General features: G+C 38.7%; 2 protein-coding genes across 2 annotated transcripts; both read left to right on the top strand.

The window, feature by feature from the left end:
* Nucleotides 1–371: 371 nt before the first annotated feature.
* mrpl42 (mitochondrial ribosomal protein L42) lies at nucleotides 372–2815 on the top strand. The gene is made up of 5 exons (XM_079335170.1): nucleotides 372–521; nucleotides 819–882; nucleotides 1552–1636; nucleotides 2099–2262; nucleotides 2685–2815. Exons 1-5 carry the CDS (start codon nucleotides 443–445, stop codon nucleotides 2731–2733), a joined length of 441 nt encoding a protein of 146 aa, XP_079191296.1. The 5' UTR covers nucleotides 372–442; the 3' UTR covers nucleotides 2734–2815.
* A 2983-nt stretch (nucleotides 2816–5798) lies between these two features.
* Nucleotides 5799–17067, top strand: ube2nb (ubiquitin-conjugating enzyme E2Nb). Its single transcript, XM_079335169.1, has 4 exons — nucleotides 5799–5928; nucleotides 7165–7411; nucleotides 7931–8071; nucleotides 14898–17067. Exons 1-4 carry the CDS (start codon nucleotides 5899–5901, stop codon nucleotides 14936–14938), a joined length of 459 nt encoding a protein of 152 aa, XP_079191295.1. The 5' UTR covers nucleotides 5799–5898; the 3' UTR covers nucleotides 14939–17067.
* The last annotated feature ends 5064 nt before the right edge of the window (nucleotides 17068–22131 follow it).

Below are 22131 nucleotides of genomic sequence, written 5' to 3' on the forward strand. Positions count from 1 at the left end.
ACTATTGAAACAGATGTAAACAAGGTTGGAGACCCCACTCTCAGGCTATATAAACCTGTGTCAATCATTAACTCCAGAAAAGGTTGTTTAAATGTATCCATTCCAAAAAGTGAACAGTAGATGTGTGCGTCCTAATGAGTCGTTATAATGGATATTCAGGGGCCTGTTTCTGAAAGATCGTTCAATAAACACCGTTTCTAACTCTGAGCTCTTAGTTGATTTGCCCTCAGGTGAAAAACTTTCTGTTTTTGGTTACAGATCAGCTGATTAGAGTTTCAGCGCTTGCACCTATTGTTCCCTCATTTCAGGTTTAAGAGACGCGTGTTTAACTGTATTTATTTCAGAAACGGCCCCATGTCTTGAAAGTGGAACTAAAGCTGAGTGGTGAGTACTACGACGGAACTATAATTGCGACGCACACCCCATAATAATTGAAGTGAGCATGGCAGCGGGTCATCTTTATAAGCTCCGCTGTATACTAACACGACTTTCCAACGCAGACACTGCACGCTGTGCACAAAGTAAGTATGCGTGGGTATCTTTTAATCACATTTTTGTTTATACATGTGTCGGTTTTTGAATTAAAACCATAAACGCATCGTTGGGGTAAAAGCTAACAGAGGCTAACCTTGAGAGTACACAGGATTAAGTCGGTGTTACACAATGAATGGGACGTTTATTTCAAACACTTCTAATGATCAAACACTTATTTGTTAGATGTTGTCAAAACACTGTTTGGGTGTGTGGTCTGCTGTGGAAGTGAACTTTCAGATGTGGTGCATCGAATTCAGTCTCACCTATCTGCTTCTCTGTTGCAGTATGTTTGGTGCCAATGCGACACAAGTCCATTATCAGTGGTCCTTCACTTGAAAGCCCTGACTGGTATGTAAAAAGTATAAAGTCAGAATAAGTATGTAATCATTTTTATGAAGAAATTATGATGGTTAAACTTCTTTAAACGGGTTTAGTTTTTGATTGTAATCAATTGGCTTCAACAAACCTTTACAACGTGTACATTTGGTTTTGCTGTGGAATGTCCCTATTATACAGTACATTTGATTTATTTTAATTGTATGTTTATTTTATGTTTGTATCACTCTTGTTTAATATCTTTATTGTACTTTGTTGTATTCTTTGTGCTTTGGAAATCACATTCATGCTGATAAAGTGTACTGAATTTAACAATTGAAATGAACTAAATGCTGTGGTCAAAAAGTTGGCATGTGAAAATAATTGCGAACTAAATAAAGTTAGCATGTCAACCACTTTTTGATCATTTTTTTAAAGGAAATAACCAGACTGTTCTCAAAGTGCATGAAAACAGTTGTTAATTCATTGTTCTGTCAAGCTAGTATATATTTTGAGAAGTTGGGGATTACTTACCTACATTTTTTTTGGTCTAATTGTTGAGGAAATGTCAAACTGCAGATGATTAATTTATTTTGAAATCCTGTGATGGCTTTTGTCAAATGTTTTAAAATGATCCATTTGTTATAAAGATATCACATGGCAATCTATCCAGACCTAAACCTTTTCTTTTCTTACATTTAGTAATGTGAAACTTGGCGTGACTTCGGATGGAAAAACCATAGTATGCTACCATCCCACTGTTGACACTCCCTATGAACTGACCCAGGTAAGAGAACATTTTAGGGCCACTTAAATATCTTTGTGTGTAACTTAACTGATGATAAATTCTAATCCTCAATTTTGCCATGGTCTTGAATGTTTTTTCACAAGAGAGAAATTGGAGGCTCCAATTCCTATATTTAAAAAAAATCTTCAGGTATCACTTCTTCCAGGCCTGTGTCCTTTTAATACCTAATTTGAAGAGGAACTTTGGCACAAGATTAAGTAACATGTAACAATAAAACAACAGCAAACAAACAGAGCAGAAAACTTTTTTTCTTACTCGTATCCAGCATGTACAGGATCGTGAAATATGAGTTATAAGCTCTAAAAGACTGTAAGAAATTGTTGCAGGGTTGCTATAACCATTTTAAAAAATTCTGATTTAATCCAAATTTTGCTTGATTTAAAAAAATAAATAAATAAATAAATAAAAGAAACATTAGTTCTTGACTGTAAATCTTTGCAGCCTATACAGCGGCCAGAACCTCTGACCAACCTGGCTGAGACCCATGACCAGGTCCTAAAGACTAAACTCAGCAAGGAGGTTCTGAAGGATAAGAAGGGTCCCACCATAGAGGAGCTGAGCAAGATGTTTTTCACCACCAAACACCGCTGGTATCCTGTAGGACAGTAAGTACAGTACACGCAGCATTAATTCAGGCCCTTGAACACCTCAAAGGTTGGCTTTATGATACAGTACAGTGATTTGACTGTTTTTGCTGTTATTTGAAGTCTTTGCAATTAACAGTACATTTGTGCATTCACAGTTTTTACATTTATTTACTGTTATTTATGATTTTTTTCCTGCTTTTAATTTGAAGTGCAGCCAAGTGCACAATTAATGTAATGTAGCTGTTGTAATGGGCAGAAATTGCAAAAAGAAACCACTGAGAGTTGGTCTGCTTTAGTGCTGTTTCTTCTGTACACGATAAAAGTGTATGTTTAAGTAACTGTAAAGCTGAGTGTGAAAACTGAAAGAAAATACAACAACTTCTCAATTATGCTTTTTATGTTATTGGTCAAATTGGGTTCCCCTCTTCCACTGTTCACAGGTACCACATGAGACGCAGGAAGAAGGATCCCCCCAAGGACAGAAAATGAAATTCACAAAACTTCACATGATTTTTTTCTGTTCTCGTCACAATAATTTATAATAAACTGTTAAATAAAAAGTTGGTTCTGATGCCTTTTTTTTTTTAAAGCCTTTGCTGCCTCTGACATGGAAATGTAAAATGGCTCAATAATTGTGCACAGATTAGTTTTAAAGGCATCTTTAGCAAACTTAGAAATTGTGACTGTTTGCAAAATGGTAAATATTCTTTATACGTCCTTGTGTTTTGCTCATGCCATTTAACTTCTCTTGGCAAAAATCTTTATTAATAACCTCCCTGTCCTATTCTTTATATACATATATATATACTGTGTGTGTGTGTGTATATACAGTTGTGCTCATAAGTATTCATACCCCTTGCATCGTTTTGCTATTGCTTGTGTATTTCTTTGCTAAATTCATTTATTCTCCAACTAATTACATAAAAAGGTTGAAATAGGCTTTCACAAATATAACATATGTCTTGCTGACAAATTTCATTCTTATTTCAGCTTTATTTAACAAATTGGCAAAAAATGTCATGTTCAGAAGTATTCATACCCCTGTTTCTAACATGATTTAATACTTAATGGCATAGCCTTTATTTGCTATTACAGATTCAAGACGTCTCCTGTAGTTTACTACGAGGTTCTGGCATGTTTCCACTGGGATTTTGGCCCACTCCTCCTTTGAAATTCTCTCCAGGTCCTGAAAATTGGTTGGTTTTCTTGCTTTGACCTTCATCTTGAGTTGCCTCCACAGATTTTCGATAGGGTTGAGGTCGGGGCTTTGGCTTGGCCATTTCAAAACATTGATTGTGTTGTCCTCAAACCATTTCTTGACCATTTTGGCGGTATGTTTGGGGTCATTATCCAGTTAGAAGATCCATTGTGGCCCCAGACCAAGCTTTGCCGCTGACTGTCGGATGTTCTCTTGGAGGGTACTGATGTACTGTTCCTTCCTCATGATGCCATCCACCTTAACGAGGTTACCGGTCCCACTCGCTGAGAAACAGCCCCACAGCATTATGCTTCCTCCTCCATGCTTGACAGTTGGCCCTGTGTTGTTTGGTTTGAAAGCTTCACCCTTCTTTCGCCAAACATAAGCGACATCTCTGTGCCCAAAGAGCTCTATCTTTACCTCATCTGACCATAGAACCGACAACCAAAAGGCCTCTTCTTCATTCAGGTGACCTTTGGCGAAGTCAAGACGCGATCTTGTGTGGTTAGGCTTGAGCAATGGAGTCTTCCGTGGTCGGCGTCCATGGAGTCCTGCCCTGTTCAATGTCCTCTGGAGTGTTTGTCTGGAGATACTGGTTCCTTTGTCACTGACACCCTGCAACATCTCCTTGGTGGTGATTCGTGGGTTGATGGTGGCGGCCCGAACCAATTTTCTGGCAAGTCTGTCTGACACTTTGGGCTTCCTTCCAGGTCTTTTAAGGTTCTTCACTGTGTTGAATGCCTTAAACTTCTTATCAATACTCTGGACTGTGGCTGCATGGACTTGAAAACACTTGGATATTGCTTTGTAACCCAAACCTTCCTTGTGCGCCTCCACAATACGGGATCTTAGGTCCTCACTCAGTTCTTTCTGCTTGACCATGGTGTCGAGTCTGGCATTGATGATGAACTGACAGTGGACTCACCAATACTCCTTAATTTATAGGGCCAGTGAACTTTCTGGCAACCAATATTCACTTTCAATTGTTAATTAATTAATTGGACACACCTATGAAGTGAAAAAGTACCTGAACCAGGAAAAATATTTACCTTTGTACTTCAGAAGGACAAGGGTATGAATACATTTGAACAGGGGTGAAAATAGAAATACTATAACAAATGACATAATCCTCATCAGCCCATTTAAAATGTGTTCTGGATTGTTGTGTAACAACTGTGTCTCCCTTAGTATAGGTGTATCCGCAATATCCAAGCTTAATTGTAGAAAAGAATTGAGAATTAGTTAATTTTAGTATGGGTATGAATACTTATGAGCACAACTGTATATATATATAATTTAGTTTTTCAAAATTATAAAACAAAGAAATCCTAACAGGGCAGGATACAACACACAAAGACAACCATATGCAACAAGACAATACACAAAGAATAAAAGTCTGATAATAGCATCGCCCTTTGAGGAAGGCACTAAGGACCTGACTGTTTCAGATCAGGGTGTATAGCTACCACTCAGGACGGGTTTGGACAAAGACATGGAAGGGAGGGGATGGTGGTTGCCTATTTTAGATTGCATGTTCATAAACATAATAAAGAATATAAATTGATCAGTATAAATGAATATATACTTCATGTACACATTTGCATGTAAAGCTATAAACAAATTCATTGACCACATACATATTGGTTTCAAATTGTGTTATAAAAGGGGCTGTATGAGAAATAAGAGAATAACTGTCTGATTCTGAAGATATGAGAATCCTGAGCATTTATGATAACAGTAAATAGTTAAACAATTAAATTGTTTAGGATATTGATTGCTTTTTTGTCATTAGTGTTCATACAGCAGAAGTGAAACATAAATCCAATTGATGGCATCAGGTCAGTATTAAAGGTAGAAGTTACATATATCTATGCTACTGATGTCATATTTCTGACTTGTAATCAAAGCAAGCCTCCTACATATTAATTCAAGCTCAAGATATAATGGCAAGGGTTGCCATTTCTTCGATAAGAATCTACCCAAGAAACATCAACACTATGAACTTCAAACCCAAAGACATGCATTGTGAAATGTGCAAAGTTACAACAAAATATCTATGTATAACTTTTATATGTAAGCCAAAAGTTAAGCCCTTTTTTTATGTTTGTCTTCATATTGTTTATCATGATAGATGCATTTTTACCGTAACAAAAAGGTTGAACAGTTTGTATTTTAAATGTGGTCAAAAATATCAAAAGAAGATAAACTCAAAGACATTTTGTTTGGAAACGCATTATGTCAAGAACATATGTTGCTTTTCACAAAAATGTAGATTTTAATATAGAAGTGATTTATTTGAGTTTTTGACGTATCATTTTGAGCACGATCATATTTCCTTACGTCATCTGCAGCACCGGAAAAGCAAGTTATGTGTACCCGCCCAGCTCCGGCAGCTCAGTCAATCCAACCTTAAGAGAAGGCGAGTCCACGGCTAAAAATATAATAGCTGACACAAGATGGCCGGTTTGCCTCGTAGGATTATTAAGGTACACTTTACACCGGACACTGTACATACATCGCAATGGGCTCGTATATGTTTATCCGAAATAGCGACGTAATATTATTTCCATATAACGTGTAGCCTAACGTTAGCTCGGCTAACACAATAGCTCTTTTCGAGCTAGCTAGCTTGTCCGTTATTGCAAGTGTTTTGTTTTCCATTTCCGTTATCGCTCGCTGTGTTGTGGTGTTATATCTATGTACGAACAAATAAGTTGTCAAATACTTAAATTACAGTCTACACAACACTGGGTTTCTAGTACTGTATTTGGCATGAAGCAATAGATGACAATTTGTCCCAGTTGCCAATATGAATGGGTTCGCTAAGTTAGCGAGGTTAGCAGCTGTAGCTTTAATGATTGGAAACAACACACGTGTGGCAGTTGTGTGAGATGTTCCCCCGGTAGTCAAAAAATATTTTAATGCCCACACATAATTGCAATTGATCGTATTTATTTTCATGTGTTAAATGAATCGAATAACTTAGAAAGCACTTCAGGCCTGTTGCGTTGCAGTGTCCCTCCTGAACCTTAGGCCCGGCCCAGGAGTGGGCGCGATCAGCCTTTTCTAACACATCTAGCAGCATTTTCTTTAAGCAGGCTTTCACAAAACAATAAGTTGTCCTATGTTCTTACAAAGTTATCAATGGTATTTCCTAAAAGAAACCCAAACTTGTTCTTCCAGTTGAATGCAGATGTCTGCAACGATTTGTTTAAAGGATGAAATATGAAAACCATTTTCGACTTTTTCTCCTATTTACTGTTATCGAGCTTCAAATGCAGAACGACAAGTAACTTTGTAGTTTACAGTGAAAATGCGTTTTCAATGAGTCGAATTGTAATTATATACTCAATGAATGTGAGTAATTCAACTGATAATGTAAATACAGAGTTAACATCAGTAAGTGGACTGATACAATGGAATTGGCATCTTTTTAAATGTATTAATTTTAACCTTTTTAAGTCAATATGATCATCATTCAGTAGCTAACATAACTGTGTGTATGTAAGACTTGGTTGGGTTGGTCTTATGTCATAGAAAGCTGTTCTGTAATGTTGGATATTTTAGCCAACCTACTTTTACCTTATGGTAATATTAATGGCTGGCATGTAGTTTTTCCAGACTATTTTTCAAACTATATCATGTGTTGATTGTTTCCTAAATGGGTATTTTTAACTTTTCTACTTTTTAAACTTTTTTTTAACTGTTCTAACCACGCTCAGGAGACGCAGCGGTTGTTGGCAGAGCCTGTTCCAGGGATCACAGCTACACCTGATGAAGAAAATGCACGTTACTTCCATGTGGTCATTGCAGGGCCTCAAGACTCTCCATTTGAAGGGGGCACATTTAAACTTGAACTATTTCTTCCTGAAGAGTATCCCATGGCAGCTCCCAAAGTGCGATTCATGACCAAAATCTACCACCCAAATGTTGACAAACTGGGAAGAATATGTTTAGACATTTTGAAAGGTTAGTACCAATTAATTAGTGATAAACTATTAATATCATGTAATAGCTGAAAAGCTGCTGCTTATATTTGAACAATACAAGGTTGTAAGGAAAATGCTTAGAAAGCTCATGGGATTACAGCCACTAAATCAAATTCGGAGGTAAACATCTTAAGCTCATGTTTATTGGCAAAGGTAGATCAGACAATACAGGGGTTGCAATCTTATTCGGGTAATTTTAAAATATTGCACCAGGAGTAATTTTAAGGCAAACTTTTCTGTTTGTTTGACATTAGCTTTTACTTTTTTGTTGTCATTTCCTAAAACTTTTTTTTTCCATTGTCAAGTTGAATTAGGACAAGGGGGTCTGCCGCGGTTGTCAGCACTGGTGGTTGCTGCTCAACATCCTCTCTACTGGCTGATTATTTTTGTGCACACTGATGCTCATGGCGTGTCACTTTAAAGTCTTCTTAATGGCAAATTTTGACCATCTAAGCGTTTTTTTGTCTTTGCATCTTTTTCTGAACTTCCCACCCTCCAGATAAATGGTCTCCAGCCTTGCAGATCCGTACAGTGTTGCTATCTATTCAGGCATTATTAAGTGCTCCCAATCCAGATGACCCCCTGGCAAATGATGTCGCAGAACAGTGGAAGAAAAACGAAGGCATTGCCATAGAGACAGGTGAGGGTGCATTCTTTTTCTAACTTGCATTTACACACCCAGGATCAGATGAAGAAAAAACTGCCAAACATCTTTACATAAATACTATTGGACACACTTAGAAAGCAGAAATAATTGGCCTGTTTTGCATGATGGGAGTATTTAGAGCAGGGGTGCTCACACTTTTTCGGCATGGGAGCTACTTATAAAATGACCAAGTCAAATACATGCAATATATGCAAAACATATATTTATTTAGAATTTTACTCTGTACCTGTATATTAAGTGTTTGGTATAGGTTATGTTGAGAGAGAGAGAGAGAGAAAGAGAGAATGACTCTGGCCTTTGTATGTAACTGGGTCCTGGTCTTCATGTCTGTCTCCTGTCTCATCCTCTGTTGAATTTTTAAAATCAAAAGTCCAAGTATACTATTGAGTCATGATTACGGATTACTTTAAATGTAATGGCATGTTTAGTCACATTATTACATATCCATCCAAATAATATTATTGATGGATAATTCATACTGTCACTGAACATGGCCTTGAAATATTCAGATTTATTGCATATCCTTTCGTTTTCCAGCCGAAGCTACATTTGCATCTCAATTTTTTTATCTGTTTCATGTGTAGGCCCCTTCACTATGTTTCTCATTCTCTTAGCTTATTACAGTTCTCACCTTTCCTCCTCTTTGCGTGATGATCCTCACCTTTCTTGCTGCAACAAATGATAACTTGATTGATGCAGCCTTTTAACAGTACGTTACATATTTTAATATTCATTCAGCAAATACAGTCACATCGCGATTGTCTTTACTTTCGGTTTTAATGAAACGAAACTTAAGGGGAAAATGCGGAGCGCTGAGCCGGGGTTTTTTTGTTTTTTTTTCATAGTGAGGACGGATGATAGGCTGACGTCTACTTTATAATGCTTTGCGATCTACCCACACTGCCTTCGCGATGGACTGGTAGATCGCGATGGACTGGTAGATCGCAATCGACGTATTGAGCACCCCTGATTTAGAGTTTTTAGCGTTTGTTTCTTAAATGGAGTTTTATAAAATGCCAGTTCAGTCATAGCAACAAAGTGTAATTATACCTAATAGACCTTTCGAAAATAAATGTTTAAAGAACTTACAGAACTACATGTAGGTTGGATACCCCAGTGCATCATTTTATAGGAAAATAATGTATAATATATACATAGTACATATGCTTTTAAAATGTGATTGCATTAAAATCTCAACCGGATGTGTCGTAGCACTGGGAGGGAGTATTGAGTTGTGATCTAACTAGAACCAGTGAAGAACAAGGTGTCGAGATGACTGACTGGTGTTCAGTAGCTACATCTAACAATGTGTTTTTGGAACCACATTGTAAAGTGCATCACATATCAACGTCTTTTACAATAAATTAATATTAGTAAAGGAACTGAAGTTGTGTCTCACACAGATCTGATTTCCATCACATTAAGCCTGGCTCACACTATAGGATAATCAGGCCGATTTGAGGTCATATTCGTCCTTCCCGACAATCCATTCAATTCAAAAAACTTTATTTGTCCCCGGGGAGCAATTCAAAGGCCTACAGAGCAGTAAATGAACGATAGTGCAGCTATACTAAAAGTTTAACCAAAGATAAAGTGTCAACAAAAGAATAAAGTGTCAACAAAAGAATAAAGTGTCAAGATGTAAGTACAAAGTTAAAATACAAAATTACAAAGTTAGATACAAAAGAAGGACAGTGATCAGACTAAAGATGTAAACAGAACTATGGTGCAGTAAATAGGAAATAAATATAGAGCTATGTGCAAGTAGGCAGGTGCTAAATAACAAAGTGATAGTGGTCCATGTCACATTATAGAACAGCAGACTAAATATATACTAGAGCTATTTAAAGCGATGAATACTGAAAGAATAAAGAGACCGTAGTGCTATCATGGATAAGATGTGAGAACTGATATCAAACAGAATAAAGTGGAGTAGTACATGACGACCAATAAAAGCATAATAAGAATAAACAGCATTATGGTCGCAGGGTCACTCCCAACTCAAGGCTGCTGCCATTATCTTGTTGTGTGAGTGGTATAAAGTTCCATTCTTAACGTCCCTGATCGGCCCACCAATCGTTTGAGACGCCCCGATTTATTTCCAACATGTTTGATAGATAGATAGATAGATAGATAGATAGATAGATAGATAGATAGATAGATAGATAGATACTTTATTGATCCCGAGGGAAATTCAAGTGATATTTAGGATCTAAAATCTTGACAATTACCTTATAACGCGTCCGGCAGAAGTCGTCTTTGACTACAATATAATCAGAATATTATATAACGTCTGATTCTCTCTGCTAAACGCACAAACCCACAGTCCTCAGTGGCGGAGGTAGATAGATAGATAGATAGATAGATAGATAGATAGATAGATAGATACTTTATTGATCCCGAAGGAAATTCAAGAAAGAAAGAAAGAGGTTGCAGGCCCATATACTAGGGCTCTCTCAACCAATATCGCAGCCTTGACTATTGACCAATATGATATCAGGAATCATACAAACTTTTATGTCTTATTTTGTGGTCTTGAAAGTTTGAAAAGGCTTGATTAAGTGATGTTACACAAACAGAGAACAATAGTCAGCAATATTCAGAGAAAAACTGACTCATTTATTATTTACCAATAGGGTTACATAAATGTTAACCTTCAACTTGATATCTACAGTATTCTATGAGTTAATACAAAAATAAACTAGAAGACCCTAAATAAATCCAATAAAAACAAATTATACTTTTAAATGGTCTTCATATAGGTACGCTTATATCAGAGATTTGTTTTCTGGGTGATATCGGACATATATCAGATATCGATATCGGATCAGGACACCCCTACCATATACACTGGCTTTTTTGTTTTGGTTCACGGGGTGGCACAGACTATCAGTGCAGCACTTTTCTGTAACATTGTATCCATACTGTATCTAAGATTGTATCAATTTTCCTACGCCCGATAACAACTTCCACTTCCTTCTCTTTCACCAGCCGCCGTCTAGGCCTGGGTATTTTCCACAACCTTATGATACAATATGTATAACGCTACAGAGGCCACGATATGATACGCATTACGATGGGCTTTAGTTTTGGATCATGTCCTACAAAGAATTCCCTGTAACAGATGGTGTTTTTTGTTGAAAATAACAGCAGATGCATAGATTTTAAGGAATCTGCAGCTTAAAACTCATAAATGTACACCTTTTGGAGATCCTAAAAGTAAACCAACATTTTCAGTTTATAAAGCTGTTAATACATTTAAGCTGCAAATACAATTATTCTTACATTTTTATTGAAATATTCCTCTCTGTTATCTCTGTTTTTTTTTGTATAATGTGTAATATTCTGGTTCCGCTTGAGTTAGCAAGAATCTCTTCTATAATCTATAAACTACCGAAGCAGCGTAAGCAGCTGTCTGAAGTATTCTTTATCAAACATGCTATACATGCGCAAGTCTTACCAAAATACAGCATAAAAGTGGTTTTTATCATCTCCTGAGCTCGTTCACACATTGAGTGACCATGAAAGCGTCATTCGGTGCTGTCATAGACGGCACACACTGACCCTGTGTAGCAAGCCTAGCTGTAGTCGCTAAAATCTTGTCATATGCACACGGACGAAGCTCGTGTTGCTGCTGTGTTTTACCTCGTTTTTGGGAATCTTGGATGACTCGTATACGACTCGGTATGCCTGCTGTTTGCAAAAATACTAAGTATTTCCTTGATGGTTGCTTTCAGTTTAGCTCACGCAGTTTCTCATCCATGAGTGTTTGTTTTGATTTGGAACATGCCGTTCATCATGTGGTTTTGCTTCTGCCCCTTGTTGGCTTTAATGAGAACTGCATAATGTGAAATGAGTCTTTCAAAACTGCATTCACAGCTTTGCGGCTGTATTGATGCTGTAAAATCGTACAGTTTGACCAGGCTTTAGGAGGAAACAGAATCTCCTGATGAAAAGGAATACCACAGATGTTGTGTGGTTTTGAAGTTATGTGAGCCAAAATTAAGATAGTTATCACATCCATGTAGGTTACTGTTAAAAGGCGTGAGTTTTACGTTATGATCGTGCATACCAACGCATATTAACATGCTAAAACCCCCGCTGCCAGAGAAATGGTTGAAAGTCCCTCTGTGTTCAGCTCATCAAACCACAAAAATATGTTTTTAAACATCAGTGTGTTAAACTCTTGAGTACTTGTAGCGGCAAACTGAATCTGTGTGGTGGGAGGTGCGGTTTATCTTCTGCTTCCCTGTTTGTGTTTTCAAATCTGTTAATTAGAACTGCTGAAAACACCCAATTTTCCATCATTGTTGTTCTGAAAAACAAATAACAGGGGACTTTGAATGTGAAGAATTTGTCGAAAATAAGTTGTATTTATTGGCTTTAGCCATTAGCTGCGTTTATTAGTAAAATTACAGCAGGTTTCCAGTATTTGCTCCTTTTTTACCTTGAGTAACTAAGCCGCAGCCAGCTTCATTTTGTAGATTCCATCTCTGTTGTGTTTTCAATCAATACAATAACATAAGATGACGTCGAGGCTGGCGTGGAATCATTGGAGTTCTCATGGCTACTCCTGCAATTTGTGTTTTTTTTTTAAAAGAAGTTAAGCCAAGAGAGCTTCCATATAAACTTGAAAAACACAAAACAGTTTGCTTGTTGTTGTTTTTTAAACATATCTGAAGCCATGAAGCTTTCTGCGTATTCAGCACCGATCTGAATCAAAATGTGATTTGGGAAATGTTTATTTTTTGCATTATAATGAATTAACAAAAGTGTTGGTTTTTGCTAGCATGTTTTTTGCTCTTAAATGTAGGTAATTAGGCATATATGGCAATTAAAAAGATATACGGTAGTTGTTCTAAATGACCGATGAATGAAATTTAGTGCCATATTGGCTTTAAAAAAAGCCAATATTGTAGACACTGTGTTGTGCTGGGCGAAATGACCAAAAATGTTATTACGATGATTTGTTTTTCCAGTCAGTAAAAATATTTTTGGCTGGTGAGTCAAAAAGTTCATTTCGGACTTCTTGGATAATGTTTAAAATGGATTGCTCCCTCTGCTGATGTGATTTTGCCCTCTTGGTTTTGTGAATGTGTTTGGCTGTTTCTGCATGAGGCAAAAGGGATTTAAAAAAAAAAAAATGTAAACCTGATTCACACTTCTTGTGGTGGGTATGTTGAGGACGGCGCACTGTCTCTCTCCCCACTCTCTCTTGTGCAGTTAGGGATATGATGAATAAATGAAAAAATAAATAACAGGTCAATGATATAGACCACTTAGGCAGCCCTGGTATCGTCTGTGTGGGAAACACTACATTTATTTAACAAGCCGGACACCGCCGCCGTGAGCTCAGAAAGTGTAATTTGGTATTCAGTTTATTTTATATTTGATATGATGAATCATTATAGGTCAAAACGTAATGTTTTATGCATGCATTGTTGTCAGAGAATGTGTTGCTGTGGGGGAAAAAGACAGTTATAATGCTTGCATAGCAAGGATTCATTTTAGAGCGTGTGCGCTATTCAGTTAACGTTATATAGTCGGTCTTAAAATTTTGAATATGTAGAGGGGAGACATCAATGTTCCATAAAACAAAGCGCATGTGGGTTTTTTTTAAAAGCAAAATGTTAATGTTTTCAACAACAATTAGTCGATTTGATAGTTCATTTTAACAATGGTCGAGTAAGTAAAATGCTTACGCAGAATTTGCAGCCCTGGTCCAGGCGGTCCAGGCCAAGTTGTAATGTAAATGTCAACTGTGGGGACAATACCTTGAATCCATTCCATTTGGGTTGTGAAATGTGATGAGACAAGAAATTGAATAATTTCTCTTTTGGATTTGAGAAAATGATTTTCTGACAAAGTATCAGTGTAGATATCTGTGAATTAAGAAAATAGTTGGCTGATTTCGGGTCGGTGGGGAGTCCTTGCCCCAGGTGGAGGAGTTTAAGTATCTCGGGGTCTTGTTCACGAGTGGGGGGAAGATGGAGCGTGAGATCGACAGGCGGATCGGTGCGGCATCTGCAGTCATGCGGCCGCTGTATCGGTCCGTCGTGGTGAAGAAGGAGCTAAGCCGAAAGGCGAAGCTCTCAATTTATCGGTCGATCTTCGTTCCTACCCTCACCAATGGTCATGAGCTCTGAGTCATGACCGAAAGAACGAGACCTCGGATACAAGCGGCCGAAATGGGCTTCCTCCGTAGGGTGGCTGGGCGCACCCTTAGAGATAGGGTGAGGAGCTCGGTCACCAGGGAGGAGCTCGGATTAGAGCCGTTACTCCTTCACATCGAGAGGAGTCAGTTGAGGTGGTTCGGGCATCTGGTCCGGATGCCCCCTGGATTCCTCCCTAGGGAGGTGTTCCGGGCATGTCCCTCCGGGAGGTGGCCTCGGGGTAGACCCAGGACACGCTGGAGAGACTATGTCTCTTGGCTGGCTTGGGAACGCCTCGGGGTCCCACCGGAAGAGCAGGAGGAAGTTTCTGGGTTGAGGGAAGTCTGGGCATCTCTGCTTAGACTGCTGCCCCCGCGACCCGGCCCCAGATAAAAGGCAGAAAATGGATGGATGTTATAAACAGAATGGCTTAGTATGTTCATGATGTTTGATTCAATTACAAGATTTCAAGTTCTTATTGAGAAATACTGGTGCATTACTGTAACTTAAGGCTGCCTGTCACCGTAGGATTTTGCATCTGTGTAAACTCTGCAACAGTCTCCACAGCCCAACACAATCCACACACACACACACACCACCAACTCACCCTCACCTATTACTATTTTTTCCTTTCTCTTTCCCTACAGCACGATCATGGACCAGGAACTACGCGGGAAAGAGTGATTAAAGAGCGACGAGGCGACTGAATGTGATCCACAAAATGTACTTCTATTCTGTCAACATTTGAATTGTACGGAGACACACGCACACAAAAAATAATAATATTTGTCCAAATCTATTTGAAAGAAAAGATTAACTGCTGCAAACCTGGGTGACTTATCTTCCTCTCTGAGAAGCGTTGTGTGTGTGTTAGCTTTTTTGCCCCCTATGTTGCTATTTAAATGCATGGACTAAGAATGACACCCTCCCCACTCCAGTCTTAAAAATAACATGCAATGTCGCCCTGAACAAGGCACACACTGGTACGGTTGCAAATGATACATTCATGCATTAAAGCTGTTCTTTTTAACACATGCATTTTTTGTCAACATGTGTACATCTTCAAAAAGAGAGGACATCTTTGATAAGGTCATCACATGGAGAGTTTACATTTCTTTGTGTTAGCGAATGATGAAGTTTCTCTTTGCTCTTTTTAGGAAACATGATGAGTTTTCGGTGAGTAGCTCTGGCAGTCAACAAGGAGGGTAGTAAGATTTCTACTTCTGCGTCTTTGTATGGAGATACAAACGCATTACAAAATTGAAAACTAAGCAGTTGCTTACTCACTAATGTAGACTTGTGGGGACTTGATAAGGAGAACAGGGGAAACCAAAATTAAATCGCAACAACAGTGATGTTTGAAATAAAGGACATGAAAGCGAGTTCATCAATTCCACATTGGCTTTTGTTAGTTAAAAATGCTTTTAAGAAACTGTAATAAGACTGATAAACAGACTGAACACATTTCCTTCATTAAAATGTTTGTGTTGTGAGATGGTGTCAGTGATGCTTCTGAGGTGAGTTTATAGAAATACAGTACGGAGAAGCGTCATGCTTTATTAGCATTTAGTCCAGGACTAGCAGATGTGATTTTCTACCTTTTCTTTTTTCTTCCCCCCCCACAGCTTGTTGGTCCTTATATCAATAGAAAAGACAGGTGAGTGTGTAGTTATATGACTGAAGCCTTGAAGGTGAGGGTATAGCCTTTAACAGTACACATTCTGCTGATTTCATCATGCATTTTCACCCTTTTTTAAGATGTATGGCTAAAAAAATGTCCACTGAAGTCTTGGGCAGTGCATTTAGTTGAAATACATTAATCGTCATTGTTTTATCTAACAGTTTGAGGAGGGTGAGCAGATTATTTCCACATCCTTTAAAAAAGTGGTTCCCAACACCTTCTGCTGGATAGAACACAGTCTTGCTTTAAGGGTGTAGGCCTCTGAGCTGTTGATTTTTAGGTTCTTGTTTATTAACCCTGTCTATGCTTTTTATGTGGCCTGTTCTAGTTTATTTTCAGTGTTAAAGGCATGGACTGTAATCCAATTGATAGCAGGACAGTGGAAACTAGTTTTTCTTCAGTGTGTGAGAGCTGACTTTAAAGGGAAAGTGAAGGACTTTTTTTTCCTGCAGTTTTATCATCAAGTTGTTGCTCATTCTATTAAGATACTTACCTGGCTATTATGCCATTGGATTCTACTCCTGATTGAGAGCTGTGGAATCAAGAGAGAAGTAATACTACAAATAAAGTAGTCAAGGTTAAAAATCCTTCATCGTACTATATTTTTTGTAGATTGGGATTTGTTGCTGAGGTTGTCCAAAAATGTTCCTTTTAAAATGTTTTGATGGATCGGAGGAGTCGGTGTGACATCAAATTCATGCTCCAGTCTCATTGGAGGGAGGACTGTTAGGGTGTTTAGTCGTGAAACTATTTCCATTCAGCCGCTTTTTTTTTGTTGATCTCTACTCATGCTTTTTATTGGATTATTGCAGGCTTTGTTTGTGTTGCGAGATTTGTTTGTGTCCTGCCCTCACCTAGAATTATTAACAATTTCTGGCTGCTACATTTTCTTGAGTCTGTAAGGTGGATACAGTTTAAGACCCAGTTAATTTATTGTTTTACGGTTGGACTTTGTCAGCTGTGGAAAATCAAGAAACTGTCACTCACTGGAATTTTTAAAGCATCTAGATCAAAAGCTCAACTGATGAATCCGCTTCCTGTGTGTAAAACAAAAAAAGAGTTCTGTTGGTGATTTCAGTACATTTGCATACATGGCTCTTCAAATACTCTGTAAATAAACTGAGTTGAGTAAGTAAGTCGAGGCTCATCTTGTTTGTTTTTCCCCTAAAGGAGAGATGCATACAGAAATCGTGCGAGTGCCCTGGATGGTGTTTAAAAATATTTTAGTCAGAGCAAGCAAATAGTTATTGCTCAGGAAAAATCCTTGAGACGTTAGTTCAGACAACATACATTGAACAATTAGCAGGATGTCAAGCCATTTATGGCTGAGGACAAATGGCAGTGAGTCATAAAATTTAAGGTGCTGTTTTGTTCACATTGATGGCACTTACTGTTCGTTGACTTTGTCCATCCCAAGGTTGAGCTTTTGAATGTGGAAGTACAAATATATACCAAAATCCCTCAAGATGACAAGCAAAACCTCTACAAGAATTACTTTCAATCTCCACAAGGATAAAATAAGTATAATACATCTCTATACAAAACTACTTGAAATATGAAACTTTGCAAGAATTGAAATTCAGCAAATCTTAAACGATTCAAACCAACCAAAGCCTGAAAGTAATGCACACAAACCTAAACAAGGAATGCGATACAAATGCAAAGTATTTAATAAGAATACTTCATTTGTTCAGATCTAGGATGAGTGTCCTTGTGATGTGTCCTCTTTTTTTTTAGCATTCAAAATTAAAGTGGAAAAACACATTTTAGGTATATCCAGCTTTGATGTAACGTCCTTAAAACAAGTCGAAAGGTCAGTGGTGTGTGTGGCCTCCACGTGCCTGTATGACCTCCCTACAACGCCTGGGAATGCTCCTGATGATTCAGGTCTGGGGAACGGGCGGGCCAGTCCATAGCATTAATGCCTTCATCTTGCAGGAACTGTTGACACACTCCGGCCACATAAGGTCTAGCATTAGGAGGAACCCAGGGCCAACTGTACCAGCATATGGTCTCACAAGGGGTCTAAGGATCTCATCTCAGTAACTAATGGGAGTCAGACTACCTCTAGCGAGCACAGGGAGGACTGTGCGGCCCCCCAAAGCTGCCAAACCGGTCATTTTGGAGGATGTTGCAGGCAGCAGAACAGTCTCGACAGTGTCTCCAGACTCTGTCATGTCTGTTACATGTGCTCAGTGTGAACCTGCTTTTATCTGTGAAGAGCACAGGGAACCAGTGGCAAATTTGCCAATCTTGGTGTTCTCTGGCACAGTGTTGGGCTGTAAGCACAACCCCCACCAGTGGACATTGGGCCCTCATACCACCCTCATGGAGTTTGTTTCTGACCATTTGAGCAGACACATGCACATTTGTGGCCTGCTGGAGGTAATTTTACAGGGCTCTGGCAGTGTTCCACCTGTTCCTCCTTCCACAAAGGCAGAGGTAGCGGTCCTGCGGCTGGGTTGTTGCCCTCCGAAGGCCTCATCCACGTCTCCTGGTGTACTGGCCTGTCTCCTGGTAGCGCCTCCATACTCTGGACACTATGCTGACAGACACAGCAAACCTTCCTGCCACAGCTCACATTGGTGTGCCATCCTGGATGCGCTGCACTACCTGAGCCACTTACATCAGTTGTAGACTCCGTCTCATGCTACCACGAGAGTGAAAGCACCACGAGCATTCAAAAGTGACCAAAACATCACCCAGAAAGCATCGGAACTGAGAAGTGGTCTGGGGTCACTACCTGTAGAATCACTCCTTTATTGGGGGTGTCTTGCTAATTGCCTATCATTTCCACCTGTTGTCTATTCCATTTGCACAACAGCATGTGAAATTGATTGTCAATCAGTGTTGCTTCCTAAGTGGACAGTGTGATTGACTTGGAATTACATTGTGTTGTTTTAGTATTCCCTATATTTTTTTGCACCTGTGATTTTCCTACATATCAACACAGTTCCATCAAAGTCCACAAGATGGCACTGCAAGCAAATCTTGTATTTGACCACTTTACAGATCCTGGTTGACCTGGAATCTTCTTAGACAAAAGACAGGTCCACTTATGTTTGTAACCCTAACCCTAAAATAAATAAATAAACCTGCATTCAATTGTTATTTTCACAGGTACAGGATAGTGTAGTTTAGCTACTTTGATTTGACTGTGCTAAGGCAGAGGCCCATATCTTAGAGGATCATGTTTTTTCACGTTCTCCAACCAGAAACAGCAGTTTCACAAAGTTTTATGAGCATTGCTTGCTTTATATGGTAACGTGACTCATTAAGGCTGGTATGCAGCCAATCGTTGAGAGGAACTGCAGGAAATGATTCCCCTCCCTCTGAAGAATATCTGACAAAACCTTGACTTTTGTCAGCAGATAAAGGGACTGTTTTGCTATCTGTCCTCAAAAAATGTCCAGTTAAAGGGATATTTTAAAGTATTAACCACAACAAGTTTAAGCTGAAACATTTCCTAATTATAGATATGAGGCTATATTAAAGTCTCTACAGGTACACAAACATGACATGTTGTAAATATAGGGTTTGAGTTTGTCAATAAAAACAATGACATTTTGTGATCTTATTTTTTGTGTTTCTGTTGACTAACAGTGTGTTTTGACTGACACAATTCAAGTAACCCCTCTATTCAGAATTACAATAGAGAGTGTTCCTGGGAATTCATATTTTGGTTGTTTTAGCCAGTGCTGGAGGCCAGATGGATGACCTTTAACTCAAAGCCTGCAGAACAAGAGGCAGCAGCAAACACAAAGTAAGAATGTCAATAATTCACCTCAAAGTCGAAGCTGACATAGAGGCCAAGTGTCAAGAAATGTTCAGTCAAAGTCAATTAACACAATGACATTAAAAGGACCCAGAATTACTTTTGTATTTTGATTTTCCGCAACAAAGATGACCTGAGTATCCTCAAAAAGATTAGATTCAAATAAATGTAGGATAGAAGTGTTTTACATGATATAATTAAAGTAGATACTCAATGAATAAGTGGATTAACTCATCCATTAACTCATCCAGAACTCTGCCGCCCGGATCATTACTCGCACCACATCATCTGATCACATCACCCCCATTCTCATTCAACTTCACTGGCTCCCTGTACAATTTCGCATCAACTACAAAAACCTCCTCCTCACTTACAAAGTTCTTCACCAGCTAGCCCCCACTTACCTCTGCGACCTCCTCCATCACTACAGCCCCTCACGCACCCTCCGCTCAACCTCTGCTGGACTGCTAGTCATCCCCACACCACGCCTCAGTACCATGGGTGCCCGAGCCTTCAGCTGCTCGGCACCCAGACTTTGGAACTCCCTCCCCCCCCCACATACGACAGTCAGAGTCCATCTCCACCTTTAAATCCCAACTCAAAACCCACCTGTTTAAACTGGCATACTCACTGTAACTGTTCACTCCACACTACACCTGTCTTTTGTTTGGTTTTAACCTAATGTATTGTTTTTATCCACTGTAAGGCGACCTTGGGTGGCTTGAAAGGCGCCATTAAATAAAATGTATTATTATTATTATTATTATTAATACATTCTGTAGTTATTTTTAGCAGGGTTTAGTGCTTCCTGCAATCGCATCACTGCTCATAGTAGTTCAGCCCAGAAGCATCATTTGTTGAATGTTGAAAGATATTAGAGTTGATTGCCAGACTTAGTACGGCTGTGTTGCCAGAGTAGGTGTTCCCCCTGTTTCTGCTCTTTGTGCTACGCTATGCTAACCATCAGCCTTTTAGTTGTGTAGCACAGTTTTCGTGTCAAATTTTCTTTATCTCTATCAAATAATTAAAAGATATTAAATTATTGCTTTAAGGTTGATAATCTATGAAATGAAAATGAATAAACATAATTCAAATCAATTAATACATTTGACTAAGACTTAAAGAAAACTTTTTCCTGTGTATACATACATTTATTTCTTTACCTAAAGACTAGATTGCAAAATGTTTGAGTAAATGTCATATTTTAAGCCCTTTAAAATCGCTCCATATCCTTAAAATCATGATTTGCTAACATTGCAACATGTGTGCTCTTTTAATACTCTTTTTAAATAGTACACACATCAACAGCAGCATCACTGAAGACCATCATAAATGTAAATCAAAATGTTCTGCCCTCTTTTTTAGTGTAATTTGCTACATGTGACAATGCAGCGCCACAGCCAGGGGCCCAAAGGCTCAGGGGGGCCCTAAGCCAGAGCTTCTTATGTGAAGTCGCTGTTACTTTTCCTTCCAAAAATAACAAAGCAATGGCCTGAATATCAGCCTATTTGTCATCAACTATAACTATAAGGAGAGAGATAAAGAAAAACAACACGAAACAGCAGCAATAGTAGCCCATCTCTATAAAGACTGAAGAACATCATATGGGATCCCTGGGATGACTGGCAAAATGTGCGACCTCACAACAAAGACCTCGTCAGTCTAATAAAATCAGTGATTATTACTGAGTTAAAAAGCTAAACTATAACAAAAAAGCTCTCTGTATCCATGTGCCTGTCTGTCTCTTTTTTTCTCTGCAGTGCACACTTCTATTGCAAACATAAAATATTAAACTATTGCAGATTCTCCCCTTTTAAATTGCTTAATACAATAAGAAGATTCTCATCCAAAACCTAATGTAAATCTTGTTTTGTTTAGATACAGTATACTTTATTTGTTATTATTGTGATATTGGCTTTCAATATTCCTGTGCTGTATCTTGTGTGTATCTGTGTGTCGGAGGGGGGCTGTGAAGTCCATAGCCACAGCTACAATACAGCGCTACACACGTGGCGTGGAGGCAGCGTGCTAAACTTAGCCTTTCAGCTCGGACAGATCATCTCTCTCTGTGATTGCTGACTGCAGGTGAAAACATTCTCGTCACATGTTGGTGATGTCGTACCAACTGTTGATGACAAACAACCTGTTTTGGCTGTTATAGGCACAAGCAGATATTCGAAACCTGTCATCCTTGTGGGTCAGTAGTTGTTGGATATGGTAGTTTAGAGTTTAAATGGGGGTGAAAGGGTTTTTTGAGCTGATGGTGGTCTGATCCACTTTGTTTGTTTTTGTTCTTTTCTTCTCTCCTTCCTTACTCTATCTCCTGTTCCTCTTTACTTCCTCTCATTTCATTTCCTCTCTTGCTCTCTTTTGTTTTCTTTTCCAATCCTTTTGTCACCCAGCTCTCCAACTTTCCTCTCCCTTC

The sequence above is a fragment of the Symphodus melops genome (assembly GCF_947650265.1).
Source record: "Symphodus melops genome assembly, chromosome: 22".
In the NCBI taxonomy this organism is placed as follows: domain Eukaryota; kingdom Metazoa; phylum Chordata; class Actinopteri; order Labriformes; family Labridae; genus Symphodus; species Symphodus melops.